This window comes from Parambassis ranga, chromosome 7 (genome assembly GCF_900634625.1).
Source record: "Parambassis ranga chromosome 7, fParRan2.1, whole genome shotgun sequence".
Classification (NCBI taxonomy): domain Eukaryota; kingdom Metazoa; phylum Chordata; class Actinopteri; family Ambassidae; genus Parambassis; species Parambassis ranga.
Genome location: NC_041028.1, coordinates 15,702,208 through 15,727,305, shown reverse-complemented (window position 1 = coordinate 15,727,305; position 25,098 = coordinate 15,702,208). Strand labels below are relative to the sequence as shown.

The following is a 25,098-nucleotide window of genomic DNA, read 5'->3' as shown; positions in this document are numbered from 1 at the left end:
GCAGCACCTGATGGACCTGCAACATCACTCTTTCCCATGTGTGTGAACAGATATGTTTTTTTTTCATATATCCATGTGCAGGCTTTGAGTTTCCACGCTCTCTTCCCCTCTCTCACTATCTATGTAGGGCAGCCCATGGATCAGCTGACATCCCCATCCTCCCACATACCCACACAATCTTGTTAAAGCATGCAGTTAATCTGAAGAGGAAAAGGACTCTCTTCGCAAGCAAGCGCTGCTTTCATCACCCTATTGTATTGCCCACATCACATTGTTGCACAAATGTCGGATTCTCCCTTAAAAAGTCAGGTTCTCGTCGAACGAGCGGCGCCCCCCTGTGGATGTCGTTTTCCTGAGCCCTCCAGGAGACGCCATTGTGTTGCTAGATGAATTAACATCTCAGTAGGGACTCTCCCATTATTATTCTCTGACTGTTGGCTTCACCAGCAATGATTGAGACCCAAAGTGCTGCCACAGAGTACAGTAGTGCTCTCCAGCGAATCCCTAACAGGTAGTCTACAGTCATGGTTTCAGGAAATCTTGCTCATAATGTCTAGATTTTTAAAAGAGGGAGGAAAACACACAGGTGCTCTCTTTGTCTCCTCTCTCTGGCTCTTCATGTTCCTGTCGATCTGTCATGGAGAGCTCTTTGAAAACAAAGTGTCCCAGCTCATTTGGAGCTTCAGCTCCTATCATCATCTTTCAGACCAGGTGAAGTGCAGCAATTGATGATGAACACAGCTGCAGGGGAGTGCTAAAAATGTCTCTGATTGAATTGCAGCTCTTCATTCCCCAGCTTGTCCAACAACAGTGTAAGAGACGCAGAGATGTGAGAGGGTCATCCATAAATGCAGGAGGGCTGCATCCCGGCCCTCGTTTCACAGGAGAGGTATTGTCGGGATGAAGGGGGGGGGGGGGGGGGTCGGGGGGGTTGTGAGGTGAGGTAGGGGTTGTGAGGTGTTCTGTTTGTCCCCACCGTGAAGTGGCTCAAAAACCTTGAGTCTCCGGGCTTCGGCTCAAACGTTTCTCTGTCCTTGTAGGCTCTCAGTAAGCTCTCTTTCTTTTGTGGGCTGTGAAAGAATATCTCAAAAGCACCTTCCATCTCTCAAAAGAGAAAAAAAAGAGAGAACAGAGAGAGCAAATCATGTTGAACTTAAACAACTCCCACATGATCACGAGTCTGCATTTTCAGACATAATAAAAATGCAGTGAGCTCTCAAACAGGCTTGATTGTGCTCAGGAGGAAAATGAGCCTTGAAAGGTGAAGCAAACCTCTCCTCCTTATGATACTGTATGAGGGGTCTGTAGATTGACTGTATTTGACTGTTAATTACATCGTCACTGCCTGAAGGTAACTAAACCTTCCAAATTCACTCATCACGTGTATCCCTGCCACCGCAGTTCACTCTCAGATCTCACAGAAGAAGTAGGTAGAGGAGGCTTTCAGACGGCGCCGTCTCACATGCTACAGTCATATGTGTCTAGGCTTGGTTGACTTGGCAACACTGCCATCTCATGGAGATCAGTGTAACAACAAACAGCACTCTGATTTTCTGAAACATCTTTATTAGAAAAGGTTTATTAAGACAGACGTGATCACCTGCTAAAAGTCATTCGTGTAATGATGTCTTACGTCGGTGCCATCATCGCCACCTCATTTCATTAAACATGCATGCACGCAGCATAATCACATAATCACACTATCCCATGCTGCTGCTAATTAAAACAAATGTGTTGAACTGTAGATCTGTTTTCAGCTAACAGATCATATTAAACATATTGAACTTGCTCTTGTGAATCAAACACAATGATTTTTTTTTAAAAAAAAGTTTTTTATCAAAGGGGGGCTGAATAAATTCCCTTCTGATCTTTTCATTGGGGACCTTCTCTCTTCTCTTGTGGTCTATTTCTAGTCACTGAACCTCCAGAGAGTGGAGACTCTGTCTCTGAAACAGGCTGAGATGCAAGAGATGGAAGATGGGTTCAACTTTTTTCTTGTTGTGCGAGAGCCGTTCCCTCCCGAGGGCCCGAGTCATGCCTCACGGCATTTTGAGCCTCTTTTTTTTTAACCTGGACACCTCTCTGATCTTCCTCCCTCTCTGTCTCCATGTCAATATGACAGCTCTGCTCCTCATAACACTCCTCTTTGCCCTCCACTTCCTCTTCTTCCTCGCTGCCCTTCTGGGTTTGACACCGGAGCACCAAAGCAGCACACCTTTTTGGCTGTGATTCCCAAAGCTGCTGCTCGCACTGCACCACAAAGATTCTGTAAAGCTCCAAAAGGACAATGAGGATGTTCTTGCAGGTGAAAAAAATCATAAGCTGATTGAGGACTCGCTCTTGAACCATGAGGTAGATCCGGTAAAGCAGGAACGGGCCGTCTTGGAGTCCCACTGTGAGCAGCAGGCTCCACACTTCGCTGGAGCAGCAGGAGGTGAGCGAGGGCGTGGCTTCAGGGGAGGGACCTCCCTTAGAGGGTCGTGTCTGAGTGAGAACCAGGGGAAACTGCATGAGCGCCCATGAGAAGAGGGCCAACCCGATGATGACGACCGCACGGTTGGTTTTGACCTCGGGTTCCTTGAAGGTGTCGAAGATGTCCAGGATGTCTGCGCCCAGTCCCACATAGACCATAAGAAGCTGTGAGAGCTGGTCACGTGACATGTCTCCCTTTGGCATCAGCCAGCGACCTAGAACCAGCACAATGAGCATGGTCTGCTCCAGGCCGGCAACCCAGTTCTCTGGGTCCAAGTCCACAATGCCCTGGGTGGAGAAAATACACTCTAGTCACACAAATTCTAACTAATTTCTTTTTGAGTTAACATATTTCAGTACACAATACAGAACATATTTTAAGTGTTTAGATGCGTTGTATCTAACATTGTATTAAAATTCATTAGACTTTATAAATGCCCAATGGCCTGGACAGGAAACCAGAAAAAATGGAGGCCAGCAAACACATATGGTGGCTGAGTTTCCACATACTTTTCTACTTCTAGTGAATATCAATAAATCTCACTGGTAATCTGCACAGCAAGGTTACTACTGTCCGTGCTTCCTCACTGCGTCTGGGTTCATTGAGTTTATCCTGACAGCACCTCTTGACATTTGACAACATTCACGAAACATTACATCTTAAAGTTTTAAAAGCTGCCACCCAGCTTCAAGTACAGCCAAGGGGCAAAAAACACTCCCAAATCCTACATGAAAGAAACTGCAATAAAACCGTCCCAGGAGGAGGAGAGATCTGAGAGTTTTTCAAGCAGGAGCCTATCTGGACTTCATCTCAATGTGTCTATTACACATTTCCTGCAACTAACAGTTTATCCCCCCCCCCCTCGCTAGATTTAAATCTTATCAGCGATCAGGTGTTCCTTTAATGTGGCTGCGTGGAGGGTGAGGTAGGGAGGGCAGCTTGGGAAGGACACTTACTGCTGTGACAGGGATGTGAGCCAGCAAATGAAGCTCATGGCCTGCGGAATTGTTGACGGGCAGCTTGGACTGCAGCAGGCTCAGCTCCAAAAACCAAATGGACGGGATGACAGTACTGAGGTAGAGGAAAACCATGGGGGAGAACCTAAAAGAGGACCACCAAAGGAGAGGGATGGAGGGGAAGGGAAAGATGAGGGGGGGTGTGTTATTTTAGACATGTTTTTTTTTTTTTTGCCATCCGCTAGAGAAAGAAAGTCCCTTTTCTCCCCCCAAAAAAAGAAGCATCGAATTTCAGACAGGCAATTATTCTCATCATATATGCAAATCCCACTTGACAGTGCAAAGCCTTCTCCATGAGGAGAGAACTTCAAAGTAAGACTCGGTGAGAAAGAGAGGGGCCTGAAGAAAGCTTGTGTTTGAGAGAATGTTCAGTCCGTGTGTGCTGGAGAGCTGCAGCTATTTGAATGAGACACACTTCAGATTGGTGTCGGATGAGGTGTGACAGTAAATGCTCACATCCATCTGGCGCTGGCGTAATAAAGGTTGGCGTCAGTTTATGTTTACTCAAGTCGATTTTTATAATAAAAAAAAAAACAGCTAGCTGGTCAGAAATGGCTTAAGCCAGCAGGAGTCATTTTCACCGTGACTGGGTGGGGAGAGGCTGTGACAGAGATGTGATGGCAGGTCCACAGTATCAGCCGCGGTGAAAGACAGAGCAATAACACAGCAGAGGAATAGATTTGTTTTTGATAGACAGTGAAAGAGAGGCAATGAGCTACCGAGGATAACAGAGAATATTACAGGCCTCGCACAGGTTGCCTCTCACGGGCCCCCCCGGGCAGATGGGTTGTAAAGTTTTCCCACAGTTACTGGATGCAGGATTTATTCACTCCCCAAACAAAACATGTTTACAAAGTCTGTCTACAACATCTCAGCCCTCATGTCAGAAGAGAAAAAAAATATGACAGAGCATCTGGCTTATAATGCTCATTTATCCCACCAACACATTGTTGTGTAACTATTAAAAGGGACACTCCAACAAGTTGTATTTCACATTATTTGACATACATTTCTAGTAAAGTCAAGGCTTAAAAATGCATTATATATATTCCCTCTTTAATATAGCACCAGCCTTGCTGAGGTCCTGTGGTTGTGGGTGTAATTGGCTTTAGTGAGTGTCTAACATGACCAGTTCCTGCAATGACAGCTGTCAGTATAGATCAATGCTTTGTTTTTGACTAAGCTCCTGTAATGCTAAGCTACAATATACAAGTATCATGACATTTCAATCTCATGGTATAAATACACATATGATGATATTGCATGGATAATATAGCTTCGTTTTGTCACAGTAACACTGACTGACGGATGGGTGAAGCTGACCGAAAACAAGTTACAGTTTGTTAGCTGGTGCTTTTTGCTGCTATCTGCAATCTCACCAGTAGATGGCATTAAGTTGTACACTCAGGCTCTTTAACAGATTGATTGGCAATGGTCTTTTGTATTTATGTATTCAGCTGCCGTTGGGATTATGATACTGCTGGGTTTCTCATTATATAAGATCAATGTTTTGATCATACATGAAACCTTACACAGTAATTTACTGTTTAGTTTCCGCTTCATAAAGTTGTGTGTACGCAGACGGCAGATGTCTGTCTCATCTGATGGAACAGATACTCTCCATTGTGATCGATTCAACTGTTCACAGAGGACGGCTTGTGTTTTTCTCACACTATGATGAAAATATGACCCAATCTGTTCATAGGTTATCCAGATTTTCCTTCCTTCTGTTATGACCCATAGTCATTTTGATCTAGTAGCATAAAGTCATGCTAAATGTCACTGAATGTGTGTGCTTCATTTTACCATTTCCACTCTGCGTTACGGGTGCATTTCAGAGTGACAGCCATCTCCACGCCCAACAAGGCCACGCCCGTCAACAGCAGCCAATAGAGTGGCTCTCCTTTAACGGACACCACGCGCCACACTGTCACCACGCCATGGACCGCAAACAGGAAGCGACTTAGTAGAGCCAGCAGCATGTTTAGGAGAAGACACATCGTTCGCTGAAAACCTGCACAGAATATAATGAATCATTAGAGCTCACAAGAATCACTGTGACAGTTTTGATGGACAAACATGTTTGAAATACAAATAGAAACATGAAGTTTAAGATTTAGTGAACAGTGTGTAGTAAAATGTCCACAATTAGATTTGTAAGTGATTGATCGCTGTAAACATTAACAGAAACAGACTGAAATCAGTTTAATTTGCAGTAAATTTAGATTTTAAAGAGGGAAGAGTCAGTGTGTGACTGCCAAAAAACAAACAGAAATAATTACTTAAAAAAAACTCTGTATCATTACTCTTCAAAACCCAGTTCAGCCTTCATTACCAATAAGTATTACATGATGTATCATTGTGCAAACAGTCCTCGCTGTCAATTAAGTCAGCAGGATAAAAGCTTCTGGGGGGATTTCAAAGCAAGCAGTGATTAGTAAGCAAGAGTTAGACAAACTGAGCCGCAGTCAATACTAAAGGACTCCCAGAGGTTTTGCTTGAATTTGATCCCTGACTGTCTGTGGATTATTGAGATGACTTGAAAGTAGTGTCAAAGTGGGGGCACACTTAACACATGATTTGATTCTGGCCAAGCTCTCTCTCTCTCTCTCTCTCTCTCTCACTGCCAGTACTCTTTGTCAGTATTCTTTCTTTATATTAAATAATGTCAAACTGCCAAATGACTCCACTTCTCCATAGAAACTTTATAATATTTGGTTTGGGAGTTCTTAGTCTTTCTTAACTCAAAACTAAAATAGTGGGATTTTTCATAGCCTGGCAACCCAAAACTGTTAACATCATGTACACATAAATAAACCCATGTAACATACAGAAACTTTTTATCTCACATTTAATTGAATTAGACTTCTGTGCCTCCTTATAGCTGCCATCTCTTGCATTACAATCAGAGTCTGCTGTCTTATGATGCATATGAATAGACTTTGAACAGAATTCATGCAATACAAACCTACAGTACAGGCCGGACCCCTCGCTGAGATCAGAGGCTTCACTGTGTCTCCCAGCAGCTTTCCGATGCTGTGCACTGAAAAGTGACAACCCCGCCGCAGTCACACACAGTGACCTGGCCTCTATCTGTCCGATTTTGCCTTTTTAAATGACAGCCACCTCCTGGACCCACTTGAAGAGTAGACATGTGAGACATGTGTATTCCTGTGTGTGTGTGTGTTCATTGGGGAGTGACTGCAGTTCACGTCTACTGGACTATCAGTGAGAGGTCCACGACCGTATAAGTTTGCACGTGTGTGTGTGTGTTTGTGTGTCTGCTTGGTGCCATCGGAGGGAGATAACGCTTCCTGGCCCTTGCGCCCACATCTTCATTGCCATCCGTCATGATGTCATCTTTCATGGTCCAGAACAAAGTTATCTCCCTGGGAGAAAGCAGCCTGCTGCGCTCCCTGTTCAGAGAGCAGCCAGCCCTGCCCTGCTCCCACCCAGGCCTGCTCTGCCTCTGCACTGCTGGCCCTGATAACAGCCTCGCTCCCTGGCCTCGGTGCACACAGAAACACAGAGCGAGAAGATGGAGAGGTGGTGCTTATGGCCCCCTGAGCAATCACTGAAGGAGTGTGTGGGTATGTTACCACTGTTGCATCAGAATGAGCAGAATGAGAAAGCAGCGTGGGTCGATGCTGTTCAGGAACGTCAATCCACTAAAGTGGAGCAAAGACACGAGACTGACAGGAGTTGTTTTTTTCATTATTTGGTCAGTGTGTAAAAAATCTTTTGTCCGTGAACAATGTACTGAATTTATGCAACATGAAAGAATAATTACTTAAAGCTCCACTGGTGCTTTAAAGTACCTGTGCTCATCTGACATTCACCAGCTAGTAGCTTAGCCAGTTTGTTGGTGCTGATTAGGTTAAATAAACTAAGTTTATCATTCTCAAAAACAATGAAGAGGTAAGAAAGATTAGAACCAAAACAATAAGCTGAAAGACACAAGAGTGTAATGACTTCTGAGCTTAGTGATAATCTTTAGTGTTGTGTCCCCACATATATGATGCCTATGTACAGACAGTATGTGTGTTAAGTGTCCATGACATCACTTTAGTCAACTGGCACAAAGGCAGGCAGAAAGGGAAAAGCTAGCAAGGTGGTCACACCCATATTTATGTGAAATTTCTTACATAAATATTACATATTATTACATAATACATTTAAAGCCAGTAGAGACCTGAACTGTTTTTGTACCAGGCTGTAAACATGTTTATTTTGGGGGGGTCTATGGGGATTGACCCACTTTTGGAGCCTGCCCCTAGAGGATGTGATGTGAACTGCAATTGTTAATACTTCCACACAGGCTTCAGTTCTGAACCATCAATAGATGATATAATAATATCATAATATTGTGTTGTTGTGTTTTTGTCCCCTTGGACACATGAAATAATACATTTTAAAGTAAAGGATTTGCACAGCCCTTCCCTTTTCCCATGAGGACGAATCATGTCCTTGAGTTCTTTTCTCTCACTGCTGCTTCTGTGTTTTCACTGTTTCAATTTTATGATGTCGTCAGTGATACTGAACATAGAAACACTGGACTCCAGTTGTATCCAGGAGCTTCAGCTGCCGTTGCCATGGAAAAGCCAGTCAGAGGGGCAAATCAGAGCAGTGGTTTATGCTGATAAAAAAAAGGCAGCCAGGCTGGATAATGTCCACACACTGATAATCTGTTGTTTTAATTTAACCAGGATGGTGTTGTGCTGTTGAAATGTGTGTATAAACAAGACTGTTATCTGAGGATGTAGTGAGAGCAGTTGTGCTTTCTCATCAATGAACCTCTAGAAATCAATTTCCCGGGTCAGAAAAACAGACATGAGTATAAAAGATTTAATGGGGCTTCTTGCATTAGATCATGCTTGTACAAGGTTGCATCTGCAAGAATGGATTTCTTTAACATCTTCTCTAACTTCAGCTGCCACCACGGCTGTTGAAAATGTTGCAGCTTGTTGCCAGATAGAACTAATATGGTGATATGGTGTAAGCTGATTTAGACATGGGAACTCTTTAGGGCTCACTTACTCGTAACATGTCTTCCTGGTGTTTTACTGAATGTTGCCACATAGTGTCCGTGAAATATATCAACTAGCTGACCTTTCAGACACATTTTTTCACTGTCCTCCTGTTAAACAGCACAGTTACAATCCTTGTGTTGTGAACATGCACCATTCTTCTTCATGACACAAGGAAAACAAAGCTTGCAGGTCTTTTAGTGTTAATGTGTAAAATCCTCATTTCTGGTTGTACTGTGTTGTAACTCTGTGATTTCGGCTTTCTTGGTGCTCAACAAATTTTAGATTCCAGCACTGTTAATTAAAGTGGACGCTAAACACTGCAACAAAAGGTAAAAACAACAGAATTCAACCATTTTTTCATCTAACTATCAGGATGAGGATGCAGATGCTGCAGCATCCACACATCTGCTTTCCTGTTGGCTGCTTCATGATTCCAAAACTCTTACAAATGACTTCTTTATTTAAAAAAATCAGCATCAGCCTTATAGAAAAAAAAACAAAACAAATCACTAATCCTAAGATTTGATGTACCATTTTGTCTGACATTTTAATCAGTGATTGGTAAAATTGTGCATTTTCAGTGCACTAACAAGCATGAACATTTAAGTGATCATTTGTAGCAAGGAAACACACACACACACATGCACAAATACACACACAGTAACACGCAGGTAGTGGAGGAAGTTCTTTAATGGTGAGGAAACAGGCAGAACTGGCAGAGGGAGATAAGACACTCCAGACGGTGTCCTAAAAGTGAAAATGAACTGAAAAAAAAAATGGGTGGGAGACCAAAGGAGGGAAGGGGGAGGATTTTGGGGGGGTGAATGAGTTATCAGCCATGCAGAATAGCAGTACACCTCATCTTGTTATCCTCTTGTTTTGGGTGGTGGTTTTGCATTTTCAGATAACAGGCGGCTCACTGAAGTCTCCGGCTTTGCTAAAAGAGAGCTTCTGCTCAATCTAAGTGAGATGATTACTGGCGCTGTCCTGTGCTGAGTTTGTTGTTTACATAGCTGGATGACGTGTGTATTCACTGTGTGTGTGTCTGTGTGAACCTCCTACAGGCAACAGAGTCTTTTGCCTTTATACAACATTGTTTAATAATATTTAAGTCCTCTTAACACTTTTTAAACTCATAACTACTTCCATTAATTACCATATTTCCATAATTCACAGGCCATTATTATGTGCTTCAGTTCTTCTGAAGTTTTTATTTATATATACTGAGGCCTGCAGTATATTTCAGCTGCACCATTCCGCCAGCATCAAAGTGGCAAATCTCCAGGAGTTTCTTATATACAGCTCTGGATGGCAGCCATTTGCACAGATCTGCTGCCTCGCCCTCACATGGTGTACGCCACCCAGTAGATCACGTTCACCACGGCGAAAGTGAAAGGGAACACAGCCCTGGCGTAGATGTCAATGGTGTCTGCGTCAATAGGCTTGCAGACGCACTTAGAGCAGCACTTCTTCTCTTCCTCACTCTCCTCCGTCTGCCGGGACCTTCTCCTCCTCGGCTCGGCCTCCTCCGTCCCAACCTCCCCCGGGATCTCGCTGCCGGAGCGCTGGGCCCGTCCATGCCGGTTAGAAATGACCACACCCTGATTCATGCCGGTGACCGAGAGGGAAAACAGAACCATGGCCTGTTTGCCGTTCTTTACAATAGACTGTAGGGAGAGAAAGAGAGAGAGAACTATATCAACACCTGATCACCTCGTTCAATTAGGCATGCACAATATTCAGTTTTAGATGAAGATCAATATGCCAAAATGTTTTTTTGGCCCATTTTTTTATGCCAATATCATCTTTTTCCACAGTAGTGCAGAGAATATGCAGCATCCCCTGTACTGTAAATAACAAATTAGGTTGGTTAATTTAATTTGTCCTACTGAATGAGTGCAATTTGGCTCCTTGTTACATGACCAAATATTATTATTGTAAATAATGACTCATCTTGGTCTAAAAAAAACAAATATACTTGTCCCTCTTTTACAATCTTTACAGTAATGGGGTTATTTTTGTTCACAGTAAGGACACAGCGAATATCGCTCAGTGTCAAATACCAATATCCGATATCAGTCCAATTGGTGATATTTTGCTTTGAAGTAGCTATTAGCTGATATTATTGTGCATCCCTACTTTTAATGCACTATAATCAGATATAAAAGGTAATGGTAGGAAAAAGTGTCTTGTTTTAATCTCAAATCATTGGTTCCAGCTGTCTCTCTTACCAAGTAACTGCTGAGATTGTAGATTTTCACAATAGCTCTATGTTAAACTGCACAGTTGTCACACCTATTCCATTTTAATCACTTCCCTCATCATGATTCCTTATCTTATATAATCTGGCAGGTAATCAGGATTGAGAGTATACTATTCTGCAGTATCAAAAGAAGCAGACTGTATTACTGTTGCTCCCTCTACTGATACCATCTATTATGCTCTATAGAGATCCCCCCTGTCCTGCTGAAGGTCAGTGGGATGGATGCTTGTCAACGCAGAGGCTTGAAGCCTGGCCCTGGTCTGTGTTTCAAAAGGCATGCTCATTACTCACAACAAACCCCTCACATTGTTATCTGCAGATGGGAGCACATGATGGCAGTGATTTCCTCACCTCCGAGCTCAGCTTGTTGGCCTTCACCTTGGCCTTCTCTTTGAGCCGGTAGTCAGCGTTGTAGTGAGCAAAGGCGTACTCGATGAGGGCCGCGAACACAAAAACATAACAGATCCAGAAGTAGACATCTAATGCTTTGATGGCTGAGGCTCGCGGGAGGGAGGAGCGGGCGCTGACCATCAGCGTAGTCATGGTGAGGACTGTTGTGATTCCTGTGGAAGAAGAGCAGCAAAATATAGAAGGAGAAACACTCATCTAGAGATGAAGATCATTAATCATCATTAAAATAAAAAAAAAAGAAGCAATCAACAAATACTAACCTAAGGATACACGAGCCGGGACTGCTGATTGGCTGATCCAGAAGGACACCCAGGACATGGCGACCAGTAAAATCGAAGGCATATACGACTGGATGATGTAGACTCCTCGATTACGCCTCAGCTGGAAACGAAGACTGAGCCGTGGAAATCGCCCCGCTGAAAAAAAAAAAAGACAATTGTGTAGCAGAAGAAGCAAAAAATAAATCATAAAAGCATCTTTTGTTTTTTTTTGGGAGGCTGACATTGAAGGGTTTTCTATATGCTCGCTTGTGCCCCTAGTGGCAAAACTTTAAGATGTAAGACATGTTGGAAAGTCTATCTTCCCAGCAGCAACTGCTGTCATGTACTGAACCTCCTGCCTGGCTCAGCAGCATGCCTGTCTTGATCCACTCCGTCTATGCATAGAATATAACCACATCTGAAAAAAAACCCTGCTTCAAAAAGAATGTGTAAAGTTCTGCAACACAGAAGGCAAGCCGAGTCCTGAGAGTGAAAACAACACGAAAGAATAAAAAAACGAGATGCTCACCTGATTTGAAGTTCATCATCTCTGTGACAAAGCGGTAGTCTGTGATGGTGAACTGGGATAGCTCTAATTTGTCCAGACCGTGGATGTGTCTCTGACTCTCTGACCAGTGATACACAATGTCTTCTGAGGAGTAACCATCTGGAACAAAAAATGTCAAATTTCAACATTTTTACCCTCCAGTGAGGAATCAATTCATATTTAAAAACTGTACTAACAGCTTTCCAGGTCCAGCATACACTCCTGTTCATCCATGGGATACTTAGTTAGGTCCATGTCGCACGCCACTGTGGAAGTGATTCTAGGAGCAAAAAGACAGACACAGAAACAGGGCATGTGATCATGGCATGGTATCAGCAAAAGACATGCCAAACAAGGTGCAGTGGATGATGTGGTTAGCTTGCTTTGAACAAAGCAAATCATCACATAAAGCCTGCCATAGGCTTTGTACCCAGTGGAAGTGGCTGTGAAATGTTACCTCATGTGGTCATGTCCATGTAAAAATGTGCACTCATCAACAAGGCTGCTATGAAAATGGTGAATCTACAGGCGATCTTGGTCTGTAGGCAGAGACAAGACAATAATGTGTTTGTTCATACCTGCTGCTGTATAGGATGACTCCGTTGGGCTGCAGGCGGATCAGCTTGTTCTCCACGGTCACGTCATGGAACCAGGCAGATTTGGCATTCACGATGAAAGTGTCCGGAAGCCAAAGCTTGTCCACGAAGCGACTGTCCAATCCAAGAGTCTTGTTGGTGTGATTGTAGGACAAGCGGTCATCGTGCCAGCTCTGCCGCAAGAACACGGTCATGGTGTATTCCTGTCAGAAAAGGAGGTGGACTTTCAATGTTTTTAAGAAGTTAAAGCAACAATAAAAATATTGGTTTGAAGCAACACACATATAAATGTGCATTCATTGTCCCACTAGATTTTGGTTCTTACAGTACAAAATCCATGAAAGTATCAAATTATCTAACAACTCAGCCCATGTGTCACACATGTTCACAGTGAGGACTTTCAAACCCTCAAGTAGGATAAATCAGGATTATGCAAATAGCAAATCTTTGATCTTTGCTGCACCAGTGAAACTGAGAGATGATGAGTGCAGACGAAGAAGAAGAGAGTCACTGTGTACTTTACCATGTTGGCTTCAGAGATGTGGTCAATACTGGCCACTTCAATAGCCATGGCCACATTCACTGGTGGACCTGCAGAGGAAGAAGTGAGAAAACAGGGCAGACCCACACACACACAGCCACACCCACACACACACCTTTCTACCAGTCCCTCCCATCTTCACTCCATCGCCCATCTGTTTCCCTCCCACCCGCTGTCCTCCCACGTCTCAAACACTCCTACGGTGCATAGAGATTAAGCATTATCCAGTTTAACCATGCTAAGTGGCACATCACACTGTGGGCATTCATAAACAGCACTGGGCTTTCATGGACTCGCACAGAGTGAGCTTCTGCCAACATCCACACACAAACACACACACAGATACGCGCACACATACGCCGCAACAGTTTGCCATATGATTAGCATGGAGTGCGTCTCAGTGATGCTACAGGGTAGAAACTACAGGGGAGCTCACTGATGCAGAACAGAAAGGCTATTTATGCTGAACATTAAGGAATCACGCACAGACGCTATTCCCCATCATTCAACACCTTCCCATACCCACTTCTAACAAGTGCTATAGGCTATGTATAGTGTGAGGCATGTGTGTACAAGGTAAACAGGCGAGATTTCACAGTCTCCCATTTACAGTAGAATATATCTATTATAAATATACTGTTTGTAAGTGTATGTCTAGTTGTTTATATTGAACTGTATTATCTTAGCATAACCAAAGATTTGTTTCCTAATATTTCAAATAAATAACTAAAATATATCAGATCTAATTCTGTTAAATTTGAAAGTAACCCTAACCCTAACCCTAAGAAAAAAAACACTGTGAAGCAGTCATCATGCTCTCCATCCATTATGAATGGATGATCCTCTCATTTCTAATGACATTTAACATTTGTGCTGTGTATGGGGGTGGAATATAAGCCACTGTGGAGAAAAAGCATCAAGGGATTGACATGCAGTGTAACAACGTGTTAGCATGTTTTCCAAAACGCAATGTGATTCACAAAAGAATCATCAATTGATACACACTATACACATAATGTACATGGTTTTTGCAGTGTTGCAGCAAAGACGATAGCAAAATCCACAAATATTGTATCTAAATAATAAGAACGCAAATACATTTTTGCACTTTTGCATCATTAGGAAGGTTCCATTATGTTAAAATTTGAAATTCTAATCTAAGTGTTTGCCTGATGACTGTCTGAATGGATAATATCTCGTTTCCTGAGGATGAGCTCGCTGCTAATTCGGCTATCTTTCGGCATATGAAATTTACTTTATCAGCTCATGCTGTGAAGTAAATATACCCGATCCATGCATCAAAGCTGAGCTGCTTGTTAGCTGATGCTATTCCATACCTATTACTTGGAAAAGAGGACGTTAGAGCTGTATGCTTGTGAAATATTAGGCCAGATATGCTGGGATCTAAAGCTAATGTTTACCATATTAGACAAGAGTGTTGGTGCTAGCTGTAACGTAGCCACACTGCATGGATCTGGTCAAGGATTGTTGTCATCAGACTGTATTAGCCTCTTATCTCTCACAGTGGAACAGCAACAGTGCATGGTAACTGTAGAAATGATCGAGCTCACATGCATATGAAGTGGAAGTGGACATGCACAACAGGATGCTGACTGCAGTTCACTTATCGCCACATGTGTAACTCTTAACAAGAGTTTTGTGATTCTTACATTTAGAACCTTTAACTTCTTGCTTGTGGCACAAATATAAGTTTGTATGAGTTATGGGAGAGTTGTTGAATGAAGGGAATTAACCCAAAAAAAAAACACAGACATGATTCCCCAATGGTCACAACAGCTCTTTCTTTTAGCTTTCATGTTTGTTTAAATGTCACATCAATAGGAATGTATAGCACATGAAGCTCTTTGATGGTGTGTGTGCAGTGATAGCAGCAGTTGTTGCCCCACATTTTCACCTTTGCTCAGCTGAGTTAAGCTGTGAGATTGAGAAATCTATCGCTGTGGTCGTTGGATGTTTCACATTTAGCAGCCATTCTTAGCAAAGTCTGAGGAGGGGGTGCACTCAGTCTGTACCACCCCTCCTCTCCAGCATGTCCTTCAAGGTCTCCCTCCTTTTTAATCCCTTCTACAAAGCTTCTCTTCAACTGAATGTTTTATTTGTGTGCCCTTAACAAACAATTTGTCCTACCGGTAAAGGTCAAAGCAGGTATTTGCAGAAGATAAATACAGCTTTGTTCTAATGTACGAGGAAAAAGACAAGAAAATTTTTAGAAAAATAAAGAATAAAAAACACCTGTCGGGATAATGGAATTGAAAAATTAAATTTAAACATTCATGTTCTTGTTCTTGGATCGGGTTATGCTAAGGATGGCCGTAAATGTGAGGGGGTGAAATGCAACCCAACGCCACAAGCCGTAGATCTCATACTCACCTCCTATCCCAGGGCGAAAATTTCTGGCATAGCCCTTCATTAAATCATCCAGATTAGGTAACCAGGATATTTCAATGTCTGTACCTACATAGTCCCCAATGTCACTCAGCATGGCCCTAAAGGAGACAAACAGCAAACACAGCAGCCTTCAGCAGTCATCTTAACCACACCATGTGTCCAGAGGAAAAACCTGTGAGGGCCCCCAGATACAGTTAAGACACATCTGTAAACAATGCAGGGGGACAAAAACATTTTATGTAAAAATCAATCAATCAATCAGTAAATAAAAGAGGTGAATTAAGCTTAAGGATCTGCACTTTTGCTTTAACCACTTGGGGGCAGCAGAGGAACCTGGAAACAAAATTATATATAATATAATTTCATAAACATGTTAGAACATTGTTTTTAAAATATCAACAGACAGGAAGCAACATGAGATTAGATTAGATTTGGATTAAAAATCACATCAGTCAATTTATCAAAAGCTTTCTAGTGTACTTGTAGTATGTCCATCACATATTAGCCCTTTGTACACAGTGAATTGTGAGATAGCACAGACACAGAGCCACAGGAGCTGAGTGAAAAGAAAACAAGGGAGTTTTAATAGGAGATTCCTCATTAACACCAGTATTTAATACATACATGGTGTATACTGGTGTAGCATTGCACCAACTTTGTTTAGTCATTGAGCAGCAGAGAGAGCTAAAAGAGTAGTAGTAAACAAATGAACTTTTCTTATTTATTCTTGGCACTTTCATGTTTTCATACTATAAATTATCTTTTTTTTAAAAAATAACTCTCATCTTTTGAATTGTTATTGAATGCAGAAATTACAATGAGCCTCTTGACCTCAAAAGAATTTGTTGATGTAAGGAAAGTCCAAGTACCCTAACCTACGGTACCCTGACAACATTACAATTGGTAGCACTGTCACTGTCTGTGTGGAGTTTGCACGCATGTGTTTTCTCCAGGTGCTCCGGCTTCCTCCCACATTCTAAAGATGTGCGTGGAATGGTTGTCTGTCTGTATGTTGCCCTGCGATGGACTGGTGACCTGGATGGATGGATTCTGCCCAGACTGAATTACATGCTGTATCTCACTCTACCAACCTCCAGTCAGATGTGTTGTGATGGAAAATCAGTTTGTATTAAACTACAGACCTGCATTTACTTGAGACTTAATATATTTTATTTTTATTTTTTTATTTTACATACTTTAATAATCCCAGAGGGAAATTGTTTTTAAGGCTGCTGCCAAGCAGTGTCATACAATGACCAGTAAGGCGCACCACACCAGTGAGTACACTGGAGGCAGTGCGGGTAAAGTGTCATGCCCAAGGACAAGGACACACAACAATGACTAGGGAGGAGTTGGGATCGAACCACCAACCTTCCGGTTATTGGACAACCCTGCTCTACCACTGAGCCACTGCTGCCCAAAATAATATAAATATAAGACTACATTTTTTTTTACCTGCTCTCATTAAATGATTGTGACAATTTAATTTATTCTTGATAGATAAAGTGAATATCTTCTTAAAACTTTATTGACCAAACTCTTCCAAACATATCACAGTGAAAATTAAAATAGGAATGTGTTTGTTTGTGTCAGGAATAGCAGCCAAAATAACTCATCTGAGTTTAAAGGAACTCAGCAGCAGCAGCACAGCTCACAAACCACCAGGTGGCAGTTTTGTATTCTAAAACAACGAGCCTGTTCACACAGGTACCTGTTTTCAACAATAATGTTCTCACTAAACAGAGGTATATTTTTATAAGATAAACAATGTCAAAAGGAATCAAGACTGAGCAGTAAATAAAAAAGCAGTAAATCAATAAAAAGTGAATACGGTAATTGGAAGGAAAGGTTTCACTGACATTCAGAGGCTGATATTTGGGGGGCATTGACAGGGGGAGTGGATCACATGTGGGCATGGTCAGAGGTGTTCTTATAGACTGGGCCATTTTGGTTATTTTTGAAAAAAAAAAGCTGACATTTGTAGCAAAGCATCGCACTGCACAGCCACATCAGGGGGAAAAAGCTGATCACCAAAACAACAACAACAACAAAACATAAAATACATCTGTTTTTTCATTTCCCTCTATGAATCTGTTCTGTTTTTAGCCTGGCAATCACTGTCATGTCTGAAAAATGGGAGCACTGAGTGAATTAATTAATCACTATGCTACTCCTGGATTTGTTCACACTAATTGGCAGTTTTCTAAAATTGGAAATAAGGAGCTTTTCCTTCAAGAAATTCGTTAACACAGCAAGGTCAAAACGGGCCTCTGTGCATGGAGGAAACCAGACAATGAAAGGAACAAATCCTAAAGACTGAATGTAATGAAACGTTTTCAGTAATTACTCTCATGACAGAAGAGGCTCAGAATTTTGTTGTGTTTTATGATTTTTCTCTGTTTGTGTGCTATGTGTATACCATTTATTTCAACAGATTATTGTTTTGACTGAATCCTGCTGTCAGGTGTGAAGTGTCTTCCTGAAGCTGAAACCACAGGTCTGAACATTTGTTTGCTTTCTGAAGAGATTCACTAAACATTTGAAACATGTTTAGTGTTTGGAACATTTGAACCTCTTCATTTCCCGCACCCCTCCATCCATGACAAACAGCAGAGTGAGCGCGCTGCTTTTCCTTCTATGTTTTACTTTCATTAAATGTCTCCCGGGGGCCCCCCCGAGATCTGCCGCCTGTTTATGAGCTGCCATTAAACAGATGGGGAGAGGAGAGACGGAGAGCACACGGTGGAGACCGGCAGCCTCGCTCAAATTTATGGCGTCTTTTTGTGAATGTAATGTGCAGCGCGCACTAACAAGCCTAATTAGTTTTATATACTGACACTGCTATAGTTACCTGAACAGGAGCAGAGCACCCTATTGGCAGCAGGCTGGAGGAGAGCTGATTCACAGTTCAATTCAATAAATCAGAATAAAACAATAAACAAATAGCCCAATCAAAAAGCAGCTGCTTCATATTTATGACTGTCTGTGCTGCTGTGTTCCTGCACACATTTTTTATTGACTACATTATACTCTAATAATGTTCCACACATTATGGAATCCCAAAAGCATCATATGTCACTAAATCTTTATCTGACGTGTTAAAAAAAAATCATCATCATCATCATCATCATCATCCCAGTAAATGCATATATTATTCTATTCATTCAGAGAATGAATGAATATTTAATTTTGCCCCCATATTTTACTTTTACTGGCTTTAAAAGGAATTTGACTCTTATGCTTAATGTTAAGGTAACATAAACATGGGTACAAAAACAGGCCTACAGGAAAGGTTCTATACTGTGTTACCAGGCAGTTTTAAATGTTCCCTGCGCACATGATTCAGACAGAAGAATTACTCTGCAGTGCCTCCCATACTCAGTCAATTGTCTATTTACAAAAAGGAAAAACTTAATCATGTGTCTTTAAATCTACAAAATGGAAGATTCTTCTTCCTCCTCTGGCTCTGAAATTAAGTACCAAACACAAAAAACCTAAATTGGACAAAAAAATATATATATATATTTTAAGAGGCATCAGGTAATGTTACCTATCTACTCAAAACAACAAACAAGGTCAGCTAGCTTGCTAACATGGACTAATGGACCAAAGGCAGACACAGACATCACTTTATTCACTATTCATGATATATATATATATATATATATATATATAGATAGATAGATAGATAGATAGATAGATAGATATATTTAACCACCATCTCTTTCCTTCCTCAAACATACCCCCATATATCTTTTAAAACAGTATAATTTAGTATTTAATATAATCTTTATTTCGTGTTGTTATCTTATATCTCTATATTTTTTATTGACTTATCTTGTCCACAAGACGCTCCACTACAATGTTTGTTTCTATAGTGTATACCCACTTTGTCTCCATCACTACTACGCCCCTCTTTAGCTATGCTGTGCACCAACAGTGCACCAACACAGAAATGTCACCACATACACAAACCAAATCCTGTACACTGTGAGGGCTCGTCATGCTTGGAATTAAACCTAATTTGGACATTTTGGCCAAAATAAGAGAAAATATTTTGTAAGCCGAGAAATTTTTAAATGAAATATTATACCTGCACAGAAAATATACATTTCACAGTTTAAAAAGCCCCCAAAATATGATTTATTGACATAATTTAAGGCCCTAAACTGTTACATATAGATCACTCCAGTCAATTTTTTTTTTGCCTAACATGTGAAAAAAGTAACACCTGGAAAACAGTCCAGCCTGGCTGCTCCTTTTTGGTTTCTGATCATGCAGCTTTTCTTGATTCTCTGAGGCTACATATACTTTAACAGTGTATGAACAGCCTCCTCTCACAATGCAATGAGTCTGATCTTTTCTTTCACAACAGAACAAAAATCTGCTTTTATGTATAAACCATCTGATACGAACTTAAACATGTTGGATAGTTTAAAAAGTAAAGAAAGAGCTTCGGTTTTTAATCCTTTCTCTCTGCACGGAGGTCAGAGCTCAGCTGGAACAGCTGGAAGAAGCTCTACATCTTGCTCAAGGACACTTAAGCAGTGTGAATATCTGAGTCTTCATCCTCCTGTAATAGAGAGGTGTCTCTAAACACAAGGTCTCTATCTCTTCTACATAAAATGGCGTGTTGTGTGATCATTCTGCACAGAGCTGCTGGGGCTTCACAGGGAGACGCTGACGGGCTGGTGTTCAGGTCAGTGAAGATCCTGTGTTATTTCAAAGGGCCCACAGACACAGAGCTTCCACAGACACAGAGCTTCCCCAGACAAAATATGGGGCCTATCTAATCATCATTACTGTCTAATCATCTAATCATTATCATTTTTCAGCACGTTTAATAAACAACGCAAATAACATAAATGTCTCTTTCCTGTTTACATGCGACACTCCATGGTAAATATTGAGTAAGAGGCTTTTAGCGCAGCCCCTGAAGTGTCCCCTGCATTCAGAGCTGAGCCAAGCTTTAGAGTCTGCAGCCGGAAGAACATGATCAAATCAGTGTGTTATTGGGGAATGTTCTCTCCGGACAGTGGGAGGGATTTATCCGCTGACTCAGCCTCTCACACAGATTAGTCTGGAGAACTGTCACCTGAGTGCAGCTCTAAGGACAAGCTTCACAGGTTGACAGGGATCAGAGAAATGCTGCGATTACAATCATCACACCTTGGTGGTCCACGTGAAAACAAAGCGTGTCCTCCTCTGAGTGTCCTTCTGACACAACTGAACCTCTCACGCTATATTATTAGCATATAAGAAGTCCTTGGCAGGGCCGGATTTACTTGCCGTGGGGCAATAGTGTTGTAGGTAGTGTCGACCCTATATTCCTCCTGCACTGTGTGTACTTTATTATAACATTAATTGGCAGCCTTGGGCCACCTGAATGTCGGGGTGAACCAGGAAATGAAGCTTTTGGACCCAAAGGGATCAGCTTTGTCCTGCTGGTAATCCAGCATGAAGTTGAAATTATATAATTCCATTCTTATTTAAAATGAATTAACTGTGTAATTATTTTCATTCTTTCAGACCTCATGCTGACACGTTCCTCTTTCCTGGTGCTACCGTATGCTTCCTGCCTGCAGTCATAAACTACACCAGCTTCTTCCACTTCCAGTCAGCAGGTGGTGCCCACACTGATCCACGGTATGTAAGGATCTGCTTATCCTGATGGTCTCACCAATATCTGCAAAACCTGTGCAGGTAGAACCGTGTTTAATCTGCTATAGTTAGAGTTCTGATTTGTGCTCCTATTCCTGTGAGCAGACAGCAGCCTCGCTCGCTGTTGACTTATCTGCTGCGATCACAGCTGAATCAGGTGTAATTATATCAACGCTGCAGACTCAACACTTCATACAGCTGCTTCACAATAAAAGCCAAAGTCAACCACTGGAACGTGTCTAATGTTGTGCAGCTACAGGAAGGTGCATGAAGTCAACAGGCTCAAGTTTTCAGTGTTGGTCCCTTTTTTTGCTTTTCTTTGCTTGTTCCTTATTTACACATTAAAGTGTGACAATGGCAGGTACACTGTTCTTTGTTAACAGTCTCTCTATGGAGTTTATTTGCCGTGCACTATTCCCTGTGTTGATTTCCAACACCGCCTGAGTGTGAGTCTGTTTCTTGAAGCAACATTATTTCATAAAAGCATATAAAACATTTATCTAGAATGAAGCTGCTGCTGTTTCTGCAAAAAAAACCCTGAGATACTGACGCTGCTTTTATAAGGATGTGCTGTGCACACACACTTGTGTTTACTTTAAATATATCAGTGCAGAAATGAGAAGTGAGGAACTGCACAACAACTACATCATCGTAAAAGGCAGAAATATGACACGCAGAGTTGATCAACTGCTCCACCATGAGCACTGAGGTGACTTCTAACACACCGGCTACCACTGTTAGTGTTAGTGCACAGAGCTGCAACTGTGAGCAAAAATGCAGCACAAAATCCAATGCAGCCTCATCCCATCATGTCAAGTAGTCACATAATATAATTTATTGTTGTTGCCTATCAACATGATCCATCCATCTTTTTGACATGGTCAATTTATTAGTGCATGTGTGTGTCAGTCTGCATGAAATAATTGAGAGACTATTTCACAGAAAAACAGCGTGTTAAAGACACTTCCAACTGAACTGCATTATTTAGAAAATCAGGCTGCCTTTATCAAATGAGGATAAATCATGAAACCATACATGACTGCTCTCTACAATGGGCCCCAAAACCCGTACAAACCATGTGACTTATCCAGCAGATCATCAACCAGGTTGGTTGTTGGATGATTTCCATACTAGGCACAAACTGCTCTTCTGATGTGTGTTGGTCTATGAACTGTAGTTTAGGGCGGTGCTTTTTGTTTATCCTCTGAAGGAAGAATAAAAAAAAAGACTCCCTTTCTAAAGTTGTGATAGAATGTTGCAGGACTGTGCATATAGATTTGTTGTCAATCCTGGCCAAGTGAGAACTAGAAGATCATTCTATTCTCTGCTTTTAATAGACAAAACATCATGATTGGATGCAGACTGTGTTGGATAAAGTGACGGTTAAGTGAGTTCTCTTCAGCTGAAAGGAAAAAGCTGTGAAATTCATGCAACACCAAAGGTGACAAGGCATGACTTAGCTAAGCAACTTTATGTGAAATAGATAAACGAGGAGCTAAAAAGAGAATCAGAGTAATTCTATTCAAAGTGTGTGTAGTGTGTGTGTGGGGGGGGGGGGGGGGGGGTGATGAGTGAGCTGCAGTTTGCAACTTTCAACTACCACAACTAACACAGAACAGAAATGTCTGTGTGTGTGTGTGTGTGTGTGTGAACAAGAGAGAGAGAGAGAGAGAGAGAGAGAGAGAGAGAGAGAGAGAGCTGACACATAATGAGGTGCAAGAAAAAGCCTACACTCTGCATTGTGCTGAGAACAAAATAATAATAACAGCAGTGACTAGAGGCAGGAAAATCCAATTACAATAGCTATTACTCCCTCTACTGGTGAACAAGCCAAGAGGGACAATAGCAGTGATTTGTCCGAATTTCAGCCAAAGCTTAAGTAGCTTCACCCTTTGCCCTTTTCAGTGGAAGCATTTGGCAGCATGTGAGCTTTAGGAAATTGGTAGGAAATCTGTGGTCGACGGATTGGATGGACGAGAGCATGAGCATGGGCCTCTGCTGAAAACATAAAGCACTTTAACTGTAGTTTCCACACAGAGCGTGTTGTTTTTAAGAAGGTCATTTATGATCTACTGAAGATTTCAACATGATCTTTAGTATGATTGGTTCATTTTTTAAAGATAGTTCCTCTAAACTGGGTAGGTGTAAATTTCCCCTCTATAATCCACGTGCATCATGGCACCATCTGAGGTATCTGACCTCTATTGAAGAGGCCTGGAGGTGGGTGACATTATCTGCCACACACCCACTCAACTCAAAAGAAAAAGAAGACTATCGCCTCTTATTTCTATGCATATGCATTAGTATGCAAATAGTGCCATCAGGTCTATGCGCTGCAGGGAGAGAAGAGGCTGACTTCAGGTGGTGGGTGTGCGTCAAAGTGTTTTTATGTAAGCATGTAGAGGTAAAGCAAGCGCACCGTAGAAAGAGACGCACATTAACAGTGATAAAGTCGCAAGAGGAGACGCACAGAAGAAGCAAACTGACTAAACTGGCGCGTTGTAACCATCTTTGAGACTTTCTAGTGCATTGAGGTAATGAAACATCTCCAACAAAAGCTGAAACTCACCTGGTGAAAATATCTCCCCCAACAAAGAGCAGAGCGAGACTCGACAGCAGGAAAGTTGGGACCTCCATTCCACACGTTGTGAAATAAATAATCAATATATATAAATAAAAGTTTCCCCACGATAGAAATCGACGACAAAGCCCACAGAGTTTTGATTTATTTTAGTGCGCTCCCATCGTGATCCGGCGCTGCGCTGAGGAAAGCAAAGTGTGGTGGTGCTGATGGTGCCGCTGCCGCTGCCGCTGCTGCTGTAGGTGATGGGGATGATGACCCCATGATGAGCCCCCAAAAGTCCGCCGTGTCCAGGAGCGCAACGGCACAGAGCGCGCGTAAGAATAAGGAAAAACTCCCGGTGCGACCGCAACAAGGAGACGATCCACAGCCGCTGCTGCCGCCTGTCATCCAGCAACAGAGAGAGAGAGAGAGAGGGAGGGAGAGAGAGAGAGAGAGAGGGGGAGAGAGTCTAATCTGTCGATCCCTCCGTTGCCTGGCCTCTAAACGTCAGATTCAATCTGGCCACGGAAGGTGGGGGGGCGGTAGGAAGGCATATCACGATATCTCTTTATTATACCTACATTATGTAATGTTTGACACATATGAATCATCTCCATTAGATAATTATTGCCTTTAATATAAGTTGTATTTCTCTGTGTGCCATGATGCGCCCAACAAGGGCCCAGAGTGTGCAACTAGAGGACGTCCTCCCATCAGAAGAGTTTTCACTGAGATTTCATTTCAGCAAAGTGATTAATCACTATAAAGAACCTTTGTACAAAACACACACACACACACACACACAGTTTGCTAAAAAAAATATTGCAGGAAGAAAGTGTTTGTTTTGCTGAATCATGAGACTTCTGGGCAGTGCTCATCTAAACACGTGGTGTGCTTTAATAAATGTGGTGCTGGCCATGTTACCAGCTGTTGCATTAAATCCGTCCAGAGAGTAGTTATGTTGAACTTGGATTTGTGTGTCATTTCCTCAGCGATGCCCAAATATGGCATAGCAGTCAAACATTATAAGTTCCTGCAGCGGAAAAAAAGACTCACTTCACTTATACCCATTCGAAGCCAGACTGTTATAATTCTAGCACAAAATATCACAACAGCTTTTTTGTACTTAAGCTCTGAATAAAAATAATTGAAATACAAAAAAAATATTTTACAAGAAGACAGTAATAAGCTATACAAATCCAAAAAACACCACAAAGTGGTGGAGCAGGTGGAGTTGGACTTCACATAATGCATAACTTTAACAACAGCGAGTTAGAAAAAATACTTTACTTCAGTTTCCATTAAAAGAAAATATCTGTAGAAACACT

The 25,098-nt window shown here is 41.9% G+C and overlaps 2 protein-coding genes across 2 annotated transcripts; both read right to left on the bottom strand.

Moving 5' to 3' along the window:
- Positions 1-2,032: 2,032 nt before the first annotated feature.
- On the bottom strand, positions 2,033-5,489 carry LOC114439180 (transmembrane protein 26). Its single transcript, XM_075353412.1, is given in 4 exon segments — positions 2,033-2,065; positions 2,068-2,760; positions 3,430-3,574; positions 5,296-5,489. Coding segments are annotated over 4 exon segments (1,065 nt in total).
- Positions 5,490-9,862: 4,373 nt separating this feature from the next.
- gabrd (gamma-aminobutyric acid type A receptor subunit delta) lies at positions 9,863-23,844 on the bottom strand. The gene is made up of 9 exons (XM_028409935.1): positions 23,777-23,844; positions 15,529-15,644; positions 13,120-13,187; positions 12,579-12,799; positions 12,198-12,280; positions 11,983-12,120; positions 11,454-11,609; positions 11,134-11,345; positions 9,863-10,186 (listed from the first exon to the last, which is right to left on the bottom strand). Exons 1-9 carry the CDS (start codon positions 23,842-23,844, stop codon positions 9,863-9,865), a joined length of 1,386 nt encoding a protein of 461 aa, XP_028265736.1.
- Positions 23,845-25,098: the final 1,254 nt, after the last annotated feature.